Source organism: Dermochelys coriacea, chromosome 3 (genome assembly GCF_009764565.3).
Source record: "Dermochelys coriacea isolate rDerCor1 chromosome 3, rDerCor1.pri.v4, whole genome shotgun sequence".
NCBI lineage: Eukaryota > Metazoa > Chordata > Testudines > Dermochelyidae > Dermochelys > Dermochelys coriacea.
Window position 1 is genome coordinate 120,421,948 of NC_050070.1, and position 15,037 is coordinate 120,436,984.

At 39.0% G+C, this 15,037-nt stretch overlaps 1 protein-coding gene across 24 annotated transcripts in view; it reads left to right on the forward strand.

Moving 5' to 3' along the window:
* ARID1B (AT-rich interaction domain 1B) overlaps nucleotides 1-14,036 on the forward strand; it is a 409,836-nt gene extending 395,800 nt beyond the window's left edge. For all 24 annotated transcript variants that reach the window (XM_038394479.2, XM_038394489.2, XM_038394491.2 and 21 more), the window contains 4 exons: nucleotides 2,140-2,236; nucleotides 5,507-6,296; nucleotides 8,114-8,244; nucleotides 10,981-14,036. In XM_038394479.2, coding sequence (XP_038250407.1) covers nucleotides 2,140-2,236; nucleotides 5,507-6,296; nucleotides 8,114-8,244; nucleotides 10,981-12,717 — 2,755 coding nt within the window. In that variant the 3' untranslated portion in view covers nucleotides 12,718-14,036. The remainder of the gene's footprint in view (nucleotides 1-2,139; nucleotides 2,237-5,506; nucleotides 6,297-8,113; nucleotides 8,245-10,980) is intronic.
* The last annotated feature ends 1,001 nt before the right edge of the window (nucleotides 14,037-15,037 follow it).

The following is a 15,037-nucleotide window of genomic DNA, read 5'->3' on the forward strand; positions in this document are numbered from 1 at the left end:
GTTAGTTCTTTTAATTCTTTCTAAGAAGTCAAATTCTCCAGCCCTTTCATCTTTTTTGTTCCTTTTTCCTGAATTTCCCTTAAACATATTCTGGTGTTCAGAACTGTGATCAGAATTCTAAGAGTGGTCTCTTTCGTATTGTATGCAAAGGGACTGCTAACATCTTGGTCTGTGACAGGATGGTTTTGTGTATACTACCCAAACTGAAACTGATATTTATTGTGTTACTGTATCACACTGCAAGCTCAAATCCAATTTCCTATCCACCATCAGCGCCAGGTATTTATCATCCTTACGGCTTTCCATGTATTTCCCTTCAAGTGATTTTCTGTTTCATTTTTTAAAAAAAATAAAAGTATGCCCAGTTAAGCACTCAAAAAATCAGGAATTGCCACAGGTAAGTTTGTAAGTGCAACCTTAACTCTGTACTTTATGACACAGTATTTCATTAACTGCTATATTATTCCTCAAAAAAGAACAATATGTCACCATTGAAGCCATATGTATATTGCAGGTTTTAAAAAAATTACATCATCATCATGGGTAAGTGTTGGGATTTCACAGGATAGGCACTGCTGCAATATTTCCAACAGTAGGGAGGCAGAAGTGGTAATTCCACCACATGGTGCTGGACATTGAGGCCTGTTTCACTCCACGCTCAGTTCCAGCCCCAGCCACTGTGGCTGCTTCCTGACTGGCCAGCCAATGGGGACATGGGGTGGCAATGACAATACACAGCAGTTAGAAGCCCTGCCCTGGCCTACCCCACAGTAGTCACCACCAGGAATGGGAGCTGAGACTGGGACCAAGATCTACTGCTTGGAGCACAAGCAGGTGTGTGAGAGAGCCCAGCCCTGGCAGGGATCGGGTTCAGACTGGAATCCATCACCATCAAACCCCCTCACACGGCAGGGTCCCCTTCACACACACACACACACACACACACACACACACACACACACACACACACACACACACACCAATCCCATTGTCAGGTCAGGGCTCCCTTCAACACCTTTGGTTCCCTGCTGAGCAAGCCCCCTTACCTTCTGTTCATGCTCCAAGCAGTGGATCTTGGTCTCAGTTCCTATAGTGTCTCACCCAGGCCTGCCAGAGGCTGCTGTGGGTGGGCCAGGGCTCCTAATCAAAGCACATTGTCAGCACCACTGACAATCTCTCCATTGGTTGGCTGGACAGGATGCAGCAACATCAGCCTGAGCCAGATGGCTGGCACCATGTGGTCACACCCGCACACATGGTCTACCTCAAGCAGCCAAATTAGCCCAGTCCTGTGATTTTTCCAATATCCCTTGGGCATCTCTGCTTCTGCCTCCCCACTGTTGGAAAAATCACAGTATTGGACTAATTTCACTATTTCCTTGCAGTCTGTGAAATTGTTATTTACACAGGGCCTTAGTTCTACATTTTTTTATTAAAAGTTCCAGCGCATAAGTGTAGCATCTTGAAATATTTTTCATAGTTTTGTATTTAAACTCATTTTGTGCCACTATGATCTAGTGAAAATGACAAATTCAGTTTAAACCAATTTTTAAAATATTTTTTTATGTTCAGTAGAGTCTTTAATGTTCCATAAAGTGGGTTTCTTGATCAGACCCACTTTTGAAAATTCTTTAGAATTTGAACGCACCCTCTTTACACTGTAGGTCAGATATTTTATTTACTAGAATATATATCCTGCTTCACTCTGTTACAACTATATTGCTTTATACTCTGTGTAGTAATTCCTTCAGGTACATCCTTGCGGCTGACTTCCACCAATAGTCTTAATGCTGAATTAGTGGAATACATGAGATCTCCTGACTGTTGGAATCCAAGGAATTTAACTGGTTTTGTACAGTTTGGGGGGTTGTTGAGTCCTTAATTTTCCTCTCATTGACATCTTTGTAGGGGGGTCAAACAACTTTGGCAACATGCCCAAAAAAGGTGTCACCATCCATTCTAAAAACGAAATTACTATCACTGTGCTGAGTCTTGGTATGGAAATTAGGTGGTATGGTAAAACAAATGTTTCATGGTGGTGGCCATCTTTAAGATGTAGAATCATCACAGCAATTTCATTTTTCCAGTGGCTTGGAAGTTCCAACAGTACTAAGTGCTGATTTGAATGCATCATTCTAGGCATGAACCATATGGGCAGCAGTATCCAGGGCAAGGACCTCCTTCAGGACAGCCACCGTATGGAGGACATCAACCTGGAATGTATCCACAGCAGCAGGTAAAAGAGGTGGAATCATTTATATTCTTGACATTTATTTTGTAAATATCAAGCCCCCAAAAATATACTTTATAATATGAAATTAAAACAATTTCTTAAAATGCATGTAGTTTTCGCACCGGTGAGCAACATAGTGTGGGCCAAAATCAGGCCCATTTTAGCAGCAGATGTACAAGAACAAGGCCATGTACTAGTTAGGTTGAAGGGTGTAATTTAAAGTTGCAATTCTGTGGTGTGGAGTCCATGACAGGTAAAGCCCCAGGCACAATAAACAGGCAGATCAAAACATAGGTTGATAATATTGCACACCCAGCAATTCATAGGCTGATAATATTGCACACCCAGCTTCCAGAGACAAATAGGAAAGCTGCTGACTGGAAGAGCAGAAAGCACTCCTGTCAGGCAGGCAACTGAACCCAAGGAAGTCTGGCAGGAAGAGAAAGACCCAAGCCTCCTGGTTGCTAAGGCTGGCATAGAGTGTCACACAGATAATCCAAGACTATCATAGAACCTGCATGTGAGAGAATCATGTACTTTGAATGTATAGCAGATGATATATTCCAATATATTTTATTACTAACATTGAAAAAATATTTAAACATTCAAACATTTGAGCCTTTCTGTAATGTATAAAATATACAGAATATGCTGGAAAATATGGGTACTGTTTCTAGACATAGGTTTTGTAAAATGTATTGATAATATGTGTGCAAACCCTTCCCCCATTAAAGTCATTGGCAGAAATCCCATTGACTTCAATGGTGCCAGGATTTCACCCTATGTATGATAAAGCAGTTGGTACTCACTCTGTAATTATGGCTGGTGCTAGGTTGCTAGAATCAGACAGATTTTCAAACATGCCAGGATTCCCCAGAAATAAATTTATCTTCCTGAAATTTCACATACCACATCTCAGCGTGGGGCAGAGGTTTTCTAGGAAGTTCAGTAAAGATCAGAAGTGAAGCTCTAAAGTTGCAGGGTTTTGAAAATGTATCTAAAATTCACTTTTGAAATACTTCTCTTTATACTTCTCTTTTTTCTCTCATACTATCTCCAAAATGTCGTGGTCAAGAAACTCCACATTTGTTGGTTGGTCTTGCTGAGGAGCAGCATTTTTAGTAATTTGGGGTAATTTAGTGGAGAAATTACAAAGATCAATAACAAAAATAGCATGTGACATCCCACACTATGGTATCCAGGGAATGAGCTAACGAGATTCTCATGAAAGATGTGAACTTCACAAACTAAACTTTGCAAAAATATATAGTCAAACTAACATTATTAAGAAACTATAAAATCTCATTTCTTATTCTTGGTATCCATTTCCAGTAATGTCTTAATAATGTATTATTTTGACCTTTTTGTATATTTTGTCACATATTAGGGGACAAAGTTAAGATTAGGTTGGTGGTGTGACGTAGGGTTGGGTGGGAGTTAATGGCTGAATTATCATAGTGGGACCCTCCTTTAAAGGTGCCATTGACATGCTGTCTTTTTGTCCCACTATACCCCTTTTACATCTATATCCTTCATCTGAGTTATCTGACTGTCTGAGATCCCAATCCAGCAAACAAATCCAGGCTTAACTTTAATCGTGTCAGAAATCCCATTGAAGTGGGATTACTCACATGTTTTAAATTAAGTATGTGCACAGGTGTTGCAGGATCAGCGTCTAAGTGGATTTATGCATAACCATTTGAAATTGTGGTTCAACGTGGACAATTTTTTACATGATGCCTGTTTTTCTGTGTCTTGCATTAGAGTTCGTGTCACAGACTCGGTATATTACATAGATGTGTAGGACCTGAAGCCAACCATGGACCCTTTGTTTCTGAAATAGCTTGACAGCTCACTGGCAAATTAAATGCAAATCAGTGGTTAGGATTTTCAATGCACCAAAGTGAGAAAATGAGAATTAATGGTTCCCACAGCAATTCTAACAGACCCGCATTGTATGCATATAGAATTTTATATGATGTTAACTTTAGTACATTAGTATACATTGTGCAGTGTGACTGAGTTAAGGTTTCTGTGGGAGCCATAACTTTGAGTTTACCATATAGATCATATATTCAAAAAACTGCACATTTAATTCACATTTTTTGCCTCATGACATTCAGTGTGGCTTGAACTGTGAAGCAAACCCCCCCAGGAACTAAAGACCATTACAAAGTGCAAGGCGCAGTTCTTCACCCTGCCTTCTCTAACATAAACACAGAGCAGCATGTACATTTTAAAACAAAATATCAACCCCTGTCAAAACAAAACACAACTTTGTGCTCACAGTTCTCCCCCTTCAGAGGGAGGATGAGAGACAGAAAGAACCACACATGACAGATGTTAGTCATGTCACTTAATGTACTCCTGGAAGGTGTTCAGATTCTATGGTGATGAGCACCATATAAGCACCTATCTAGAATAAAATAGAATGTTTGAATTTAACTGCTGGAATAATCACACATGAAATGTGATTAGGGAATTTAGGGAGAGGGATTCATCTTCTTGGTAGGGATGCATGGAGGTTTTGGAACACCAGACATAACGGAGATGGGTGTTTCTCCCACCAGTCAGCCTGTTTTGCCTGACTTGTACTCTATTTCAAACTCCAGTGTCCTGAATACATACTTGAAGAAGCATCGTGCTCTGGGATATTAGAAGACTTTCAAAACTTGTCCTCCAAGAAGACTAAGTCTGTGACAAGTTTGAAACTTTAAAAAGACATTTTTTGGTAGTTCGAAAATAAAAAAACTGAAAAAATACCTTAGCTGGTGAAGATAATTTCTTTTTCATGCCTAAATGTGTGCTAAGTGAGCAATATAATTTTACCAAACTTGCAAAAAATTCATCCCTGGATTGAGAGCTAACATGAGAAATTTTATCCAGTGGTAATTTTTTTTAAATATAAGTTTATAAGCACATCAAAGTAGGGTCTTAATATGCAAGTTGGCTCAATCATAACCATAGCATTGCTAGCTTGACTCTATAAGAAACATTCTGTGCAGTCCTAAGAATTTTTTATTTTTCAAATGAGCTTTCTGCCAGTTCATATACGTTTTGTATGATAGGAAAAGACAGAAAACTTTTGTTTAAAAAATAATTATAAAACTACTATTTTACCACCTCCTGTGTAACGTCTTCATTCTGAAATGTTGCCTTTATATTAGTGTCATGGAATCTAAGGATGCCAATAACTTTTTTTAATTACATATTAAATATAACTCCTGACTGTCAATATGATTGAGCTTTTTTCTCCAAAACATTCTTTTTCAGAACTATAAGCGTCATATGGATGGCATGTATGGGCCTCCAGCAAAACGCCATGAAGGGGATATGTATAACATGCAGTACGGCAATCAGCAGCAAGAAATGTATAACCAGTACAGTAACACTTACTCTGGACCAGACAGGAGGCCTATCCAGGGACAGTATCCATATCCTTATAACAGGGAGAGGATGCAGGGCCCCGGACAAATCCAGCAGCATGGAATACCCCCGCAGATGATTGGTGGCCCCATGCAGTCATCATCCACCAGTGAAGGTCCTCAGCAGAACATGTGGCCAACACGAAATGATATGCCTTACCCTTACCAGAACAGGCAAGGCCCTGGAGGCCCTGCACAGGCTCCACCCTATCCAGGGATGAACCGCACTGATGATATGATGGTACCTGACCAGAGGATAAACCATGAGAGTCAGTGGCCTTCTCATGTCAACCAACGTCAGCCTTCTTACATGTCATCCTCAGCCTCCATGCAGCCTATCACTCGACCTCCTCAGTCATCCTACCAGACACCACCCTCAATGCCAAACCACATCTCTAGGGCTCCAAGTCCAGCATCCTTCCAGCGCTCTTTAGAGAACCGTATGTCTCCAAGCAAGTCTCCTTTCCTACCCTCTATGAAGATGCAGAAGGTTATACCCGCAGTTCCAGTGTCACAAGTCACAGGACCTCCACCCCAGCCACCACCAATTAGGCGAGAAATTACTTTCCCTCCAGGCTCTGTAGAAGCATCGCAACCCGTCTTAAAACCAAGACGAAAGATTACCTCAAAAGATATTGGTGAGCATCAAACAAAGGTCTAAATACAGAAATAGAAGTAAAGAATCTGGTTTCAGTTTTGGTTTTCTTTTTTCACTTTGAGTTTATGACCTTGCTTTGAAAGTTAACTCAGCTAAATGTAAAGTGATTTTATCTGTTAAAACATAATAGCACCAAAAAAATTGTACAGAATGGGTGGTCATCCCATGGGTCATATACAGCTCAGCAAATGCTACATGGGACATCAGTAGCTGGGAACAAAAGGAGCATGGAATGTTGACCCCTGTAGTCTCCACAGGTCTCTTTGTATTAAAAGATTAAGGCAGTTTAGGCTCTCAAATTCCATGTGTTAGCTGCTACACCTATGCAATGTTCAGTACAACCATCAGTTGAGCAAAGTTTGTTCTTGTGGCACAGAAAGCATACCAAGCACTGCTAAGTGAGTTGTAGCTCATGAAAGCTTATGCTCAAATAAATTTGTTAGTCTCTAAGGTGCCACAAGTACTCCTTTTCTTTTTGTTGTTGCATTGTTTACTTACATTCACACACCTTCATTAAATGACCTTTTGTTTTTTGATGGCAAGTTTTATATCCAGCCAGGATAAGAATTTCCCTGCCACTCTAATGGTAAGGCTTTGTGTTATTGGTGGAGATGGGTTTTCTGTGGCTGAGGGGCGAATACACTTAAAGGTATCTTCTAAGTATCATGTAGGAAAGTGCTGTTGGAGGTGATATTTTGGGGGAAGGTAGAAACGTGTTAGTGTGAAATCATACTGGTAAGATTCAAGAGGCCATTCTGACTTGGCATGCTGTGTAATCGTATGCCCAGTGTAGGGGATATTAGTGTAAGATCCTCAGTGACTTGAGTCATGCACTATATATTTATCACAGTTGGGACTTCTTTAACATTTGGATAGACCTGGGTTGTATCTCATTGATGAGCGTGGAAAATATTCTTAAAAATCACTCAAATAATCTAAGAGAGACGGTTTTTTAAATTAAAGAATTATTTTAATCTTTCTGAGGGAGATTATGTTTTATAGCATCAGTTATGATTTAGTGCTCATTCCCATAATATTTACTCTTGTACAATTGAGAGTTTATTATTTTTCTCCACATTATTCCCAAATATTTTCCTATTTTGACTGAACCCATTACTACACTTCACTCGTTCAAGTTCCCACTTCTGTTCATGTCCTTTCTGACTTGTTCTGTTCTGTCCTTTCCTCTTCCTCATACTGATGGGAGATGACATATGTGAGGCCCTCTTAGCTGCAGCTTCCATCATATCAGTCTCCTCAGCCAAGTTCTTGAGTTACCAGCACAGCAGTCACTGAGACACCTGGCTGTTTTCATTGCTTTTGATACTTTACTTTATGTTCTCTGCAGTGTGTTATACTAAGTAAATGCATCTCTGAGTGATAAAGATACACTCAGCATTCCTTCCAGTTGCCACCCCAACACGGGAGTAAAGGGCAGAAACAAAATGATCATTGTACTCTTTGTTTTGTTTAACTTGTTTCATAGATTTTTTCAACTATTCAAACATTAGTAAAAGTATCTCACCATGAGGAAAGGCAAGAAAAACTGCCAGTTTCAAGTACTCACTAGAAACAAGGCTCATGTCCGTTCTGCCAGAAAGGTAAAAGAAGAACTGGACCACATGGTGGAAGCAGTGATGCTCAGTGCCATAATTTAGAACCTGAACACACCCTGTTCAGCAGACTACCTCGTTTGTATTCTCTAAAGTCAGCATGTCAGAAGTCTCCCTTGAAAGTCCACCAGCTCTCCTCTAGAAAGCACCGCTTCTAATATTTTTTTCTTCTCTCATTCTCCAGTAACTCCTGAGGCCTGGCGAGTGATGATGTCTCTTAAATCTGGCCTTTTGGCTGAAAGTACCTGGGCTCTAGACACTATTAATATTCTTCTGTATGATGACAGCACTGTTGCTACTTTCAACCTTTCGCAGGTAGGTGAGATGGCACTTTACCTTTCAACCTGATAAGATCAAAAATCCAAATTGAGGGACACAGAATGGACACAGAAAAATGATTGATTCCATTAAAATTATCATTAGCATAAATTAAAAACGTAAATTAAAAGATTCCATAACCTCAATTTTGCTGGTTGAACATCAGTGAACTACAAGAGGAACCCAGGCTAGTGTGGGATAGATTATAAGCTTAAAATGAGGAGTATCCTTTGTGAAAATGGACAGTTAAGGGATAGGAGCATTTCAGCATTGGGAGAAGGCAACGTCCATGAATACATACTCATTTGAGGTATTCATTGGGTCAGGTACACTAAAACAAACATTGGCTGTTAGCACCAGGCATATCAGGATACTGGGGTTTTTTTAAACTGGACGTTTTTAAAAAATGAGGAATTATGTTTTCACAAAAGGTGTCAGATCGATAATGCTGCTAAAACCAAAATCCACTATTTATCTACAGCCATGTATAAAACAGGATCTAATGGTGTAAGCTTCTTCTACGCTACCTTCCAGTGTTTCTCAGCCCTGTTCTAGTAATCAAGGTAGCAGATACTATGGTGATGAGTATGGTTTAAAGAACCTATGCTATGTAGAATAGAGTATTTAGTTTCTATTACGTTTCGTTTCTTTGACCCATTTAATCCTTCACTTTTTTGATGAGGTTCTGTGCCAGTTTGGTGGCAATTTTTAATATAGTCTACTAGAATTGGGTCTAAAACCTCCAATTTATTTCACACAAAACACTGTACAGCCATCAGTTATGATTTTTTGGGTATTATTGTCTTGGGCTTGATTTGAACTGCTGATCAAGATTCCATATGATGATTGGAAATTTCTACAGTTATTAAATGTAGATTTTTATTTGGGGTGGGGTTTTTTTTTTAATATTTGAGGGTTTGGAAGTCTTAAGAGAACCATAGAATATGAACATATTTGTCCTCCCAATAAAATAAAACTAGTGTAGAAAAATAGAAATTGGATGTAAGATGGGACATTTTCACTGAATTGTTATTATCAGGGATCCTAGTTTTCCATGACAGAAAAAAACAACATTCTCCAATAAAAAAAAATAAAAATCCGTGCTTTTCCACGATTAAAGTTGAATGCTGAACTTTAGTTTCCCAAGCCACAATATATATAGGTATCAGATGAACACAATGTTTTATTGATATATTTACAATTAAGTAAGTTTGAAGCCTACCAGTACCATTAATCATTATAATAAATTTAACAGAATTGCAATTTGTATTTCTTATGTATACTAAATACTTCTATGTCTGTATTCTATATTTTGGGAAAATAGGGGTTTTTTTAAATGCACAAAAACACTGGAATAATCCAGTCACAGTGCATTGTTTCTTTACTGTTGTTGATGGCCCCACTGTTTGAGGCTCTTGTTTTCCTTTTTTGTCATTCAGTTTATGTTTAGCATTTTCCATGTGTTCTACAATTCAAATGTAATCTACAGCCTTGCTGCATACAGTACAGAACAACACATTATCATCAGCATGAAATTTGTCCTTGCCAAACTCAGTGACATGATCCTGAGGGGTGATTTTTAAAGTTTTTGGCATCTTTTTATAACTTTAATTACATCTGAAGGCTGAAATGAAATTTGAGCTGCATTAAAACACAAACCCCTATACACCATTGAGTAACCTGAATACACCAGAAGCTGTTTATTGGAGTATGTTAATTTTAAGCACATTCAGAAATCAACCACAAGAGAGGGAGGTTGCATGCATTGAATAAGGGACACTGGTATTTCAGTAAAATTTAGTCAGTAGTTAATACGTGTTTTTATTTTTTCACTAAACGTAAAAACTAAAGATTCTCTGTAAAAATGCAAATTCCATGTTTTTCTGTGGCAAATGGATTTCTAGGATCCCTGATTATTATTCCATAGTTAATAAGAACAATTAATAGGCAGACGTTTGGGACTGAATGTAGTAACAGTAATTCATCTTTGACACAAAGCCACTGAGGGTGAACCAGAATCAGGAATCCAAGTGTTTCCCTCCAGTAGTGCAATAATTACACATTAATCAAGATTTAAACACACAGGAAAACTACTTTTGAGGGTATCTTACAGTATAGAGAACTGCCAGCTGGTAACAGCTTTCAAATATGCATGGACATAATGAAAAATATTCTGCTATATACATCATACAGGGGGGAGAGTATCAACTCCTAGAATCAGCATTGCCAGAGTCCCACATATTGGAAAGTTGGTTTAGAGAGAGTAGGTCAGGTCCTTAACGTATGTAGATCATCTTAGCTCATGTGAAGTCAGAGGAGCTATGACAGTTTACACCAATTCAGGAGTAGACAGAAGGGAAGAAGAATTTCCCTTAGTAAATGTTTGTCATTCAAGGCTTGGCTGTCAGTAGTTTGAAGGATGTGTGAAAACATTCATAGAAATATGTACGCAGTGTTGTTGTAGCCAGGTTGGTCCCAGGATATTAGAGAAGCAAGGTGGGTGAGATAGTATCTTTTATTGAACCAACTTCTGTTGGTGAAAGAGACAAGCTTTCAAGCTTACACAGAGCTCTTCTTCAGGTCTGGAAACTAACTCAGAGTGTCACTGCTAAATACAAGGTGGAATAGATTGTTTAGCATCATTTGAATATGCTCATTGCTACTAACAAATTCCATGCAGTCTAAAATGTTCATCTGATTTTTTGACTTGTGTTTTATTTTTTCTCTCCTCAGTTATCTGGATTTCTTGAGCTTTTGGTAGAATATTTCAGAAAATGCCTGATTGACATTTTTGGAATCCTTATGGAATATGAAGTGGGAGATCCAGGTCACAAAGCACTTGATCCCAACGCAGTCAAGAAGGATGACAGCCAGTCCTTAGCAATGGATACTGGAAAAGAGGAGGAAAATGATGAATGTATTAACTACTTTGATGAAGATGAGGAGGAGGAGGAAGAGGAGGAGGAGGAAGATGAAATAGAAAAAACAGAAGGAGAAGAAAAGAGCACTGTTTTTGCCACTCCCAGTGCCATTGCTGATCCAAGTGAGAGGCCAAAACAAGCCAGTAAATTTGACAAGCTGCCAATAAAGATTGTAAAGAAAAATAATCTATTTGTTGTTGACAGATCTGACAAACTGGGGCGTGTTCAAGAATTCAACAGTGGGCTTCTCCACTGGCAGCTTGGTGGGGGGGATACAACTGAACACATCCAGACTCACTTTGAAAGCAAGATGGAGATTCCTCCACGAAGGCGGGCCCCTCCGGCCTTGAATTCTCCAAGCAAAAAAAAGGATCTACAGGGGAAAGGTGAACCTGAAGAACAACAGGAAAAAAGTATAACAGCTACCATCGATGATGTTCTGTCAGCTCGACCAGGAGCATTGCCCGAAGACTCAAACCCTAGTTCCCAGACAGAGAGCAGTAAATTTCCCTTTGGAATCCATCAAGCCAAAAGCCACCGGAATATTAAACTGCTAGAAGATGAGCCAAGGAGCCGGGATGAGACTCCTCTATGCACCATAACTCATTGGCAAGACTCCTTGGCTAAACGCTGCATCTGTGTGTCAAATATTGTCCGTAGCTTGTCTTTTGTGCCTGGCAATGACGCCGAAATGTCCAAACATCCAGGCTTGGTGCTGATCCTGGGAAAGTTGATCCTCCTTCACCATGAGCATCCGGAAAGAAAGCGAGCGCCGCAGACATATGAGAAGGAGGAAGAGGAGGACAAAGGGGTGGCCTGCAGCAAGGATGAGTGGTGGTGGGACTGCCTCGAGGTCTTGAGGGATAATACATTGGTCACATTAGCCAACATTTCTGGGCAGCTAGACTTGTCTGCTTATACAGAAAGCATCTGTTTGCCAATTTTGGATGGCTTGCTGCACTGGATGGTGTGCCCATCTGCAGAGGCACAAGATCCTTTTCCAACCGTGGGGCCCAACTCAGTCCTATCGCCTCAAAGACTTGTGCTGGAGACCCTGTGTAAGCTCAGTATCCAGGACAATAATGTGGACCTTATCTTGGCCACTCCTCCATTCAGTCGTCAGGAGAAACTCTACGCTACTTTAGTTAGGTACGTTGGGGACCGCAAAAACCCAGTCTGCCGAGAAATGTCCATGGCTCTCTTATCGAACCTTGCCCAGGGGGACATGTTAGCAGCAAGGGCAATAGCTGTGCAGAAGGGAAGCATTGGAAATTTGATAAGTTTCTTGGAGGATGGGGTCACTATGGCCCAGTACCAACAGAGCCAGCATAACCTCATGCACATGCAGCCTCCACCTCTGGAGCCACCTAGCGTAGACATGATGTGCAGGGCAGCCAAGGCCTTGCTAGCCATGGCTAGAGTGGACGAGAACCGCTCAGAGTTCCTTTTGCATGAGGGTCGTTTGTTGGATATCTCAATATCTGCTGTCCTGAACTCTATGGTTGCATCTGTCATCTGTGATGTACTTTTTCAGATTGGGCAGTTATGACATAAGTGAGAAGCCAAGCATGTGTGAGTGGAGATTAGAGGGTCACATATAACTGGCTGTTTTCTGTTCTTGTTTATCCAGCGTAGGAAGAAGGAAAAAAAAAGAATCTTTGCTCCTCTGCCCCATTCACTATTTACCAATTGGGAATTAAAGAAATTATTAATTTGAACAGTTATGAAATTAATATTTGCTGTCTATGTGTATAAGTACATCTTTTTATTTTATTTTTTTTAACCAAAGTTGCTGTCTAGTACATTCAAAGGTCACACTTTTTTTCCATAGATTATCCTTTTCAATGTTCTTTTCCATGTTTGTATTACATATTTTTTGGGAAGCGAACTAGTGACTTTAAAAAAATTGTGGCAAACCATTGTATGATGGGGGAAAAGAAATCTCACCACTTTGAAATGTAAAAGTGAAAAAAAAACCCAACATACCAAGTTCCTGTGTGTTTTATTTTTTCAAAAAAAGGAAAAATAAAAATAATCTGTACACCATCACCCAAAGCTCTGTGCAATAGAAAATTCTAGTGATGTAGGTATAGGGGATCACCAAGGGTGTCAGTCAGTAGTCAAAATACAAAATGATACTGGTTTCTCAACAGGAGAAATGGTTACATTAGGCTAGGAGCAAAACAAAAAAAAAGTTTTTAAAGTTTAAAAGATTTTAAACACAAACCTTACGACGATAAACGTAAATTGCTTCCTCACCAGAACTGTCTTGTCTGCATCTGTTGTTTGACCTTCCACAATGACAGTTCTTCACAATTCCTTTAATCATTTTTTTAAATATTTTTTTTATTGCCTAAGGGCCGTGATGTATATAGAAGTTGTACATTAAACATGCCCTCATCTTTTTTTTTTTTAAGTACAAAGTTTTTAGTTTCTTTTCCATGATGTCGTAACTCCAAAGTGACAGTAGAATTTTTTTTTTCTTTCATTTGGGCCATATCTCAAAAAAAACCCGAGGGTAATGTACAAGTTTCTGTATGTATAAAGTCATGCTCTATTTCGGGAGAGCAGCCGATCACAATTTGCTTTATAAATCAAGGTGTGGAAATGGTTACGTATAGATTGATTTAAGAAAATGGTTATCAATCTACAGACAAAAAAATATATACAGAAAAAAAGGAAGAAACACAGCTTCAAAGATTTTTCAGTGATGAGAATCCGCATTTGTATTTCAAGATAATGTAGTTTAAAAAGGAAAAAAAACTTGATGTAAATTCCTCCTTTTCCTCTGGCTTAATGAATATCATTTATTCAGTATAAAATCTTTATATGTTCCACATGTTAAGAATAAATGTACATTAAATCTTGTTAAGCACTGTGATGGGTGTTCTTGAATAATGTTCTAGTTTCAATGTAGTGTACCAAAAAACAAACCAAGTACAAGAAACTGCAATAATAGTTATTCTCTGCTCCCCCACACCCTTATGATTATGACTTTAAAAATATTAATCTGTAATATTAATCAAGTGATGCATTAATTTACTCTCCTTTTGAAAGACTCTTTTCTGAGATCCCAGAGAATAGATACCAGTTATTACTTATAAAAGGTGATCTTAAAAGGAGAAGATGTGATTAGCTGGTGATAGTGCTGATTCAGCAGGTATCCACTCCACTTGCTACAGTCAGGGATTATAAAGAGAATATTAGAAAAAGTGACACACAAGATTTTTGTTAAAGCCCGAACCAACTTCAAGAAATGGATCTGTACTAACTACCTGTAATTCTCTCTTCTGGGTAAAGGCACAATGCACCCAAGTGATATGGGCATTCACAGTAAACACACACATGCTCCTTGATATTGTATACGTTATTGCATACTTACAACACTCATGGCATCTTCCTCTGAGAGGTGCTGAGTTCCTGGAACTCCCATTCAAGTAGATCAGGCTTTAATACAGCACATCCTTTCTTACAACTGGTGGGAGATGGCCATTTAAATTTCAGGATTTATCTGGTTTCAGATATATTGACTCTCTCCCATCCACCGCTCCCCTGGTGATCAGCTCGTTGCTGAATATTGTTTATATTATTCATAGTTGAATATTCAACCATAATATTTTTGCTATTTCATCTTGGAACATTGACTTTGTTAGTGTGATCATAAAAAGCTAATAATAATCATTTTACCCAGAATTGCTGCATAATTACACTGTTAGTATCCTCCTCCTTTCTCCAATCACAGTACAGAGTTTCTTGAGAATTACTACTCCCACAGGCCTACTGCTTATCTTCATGTAGCTCACTCTAACACATTAATATATGGCAGCAAGTTTCATCGACACATAAAGTATATACAATTATAATCCACG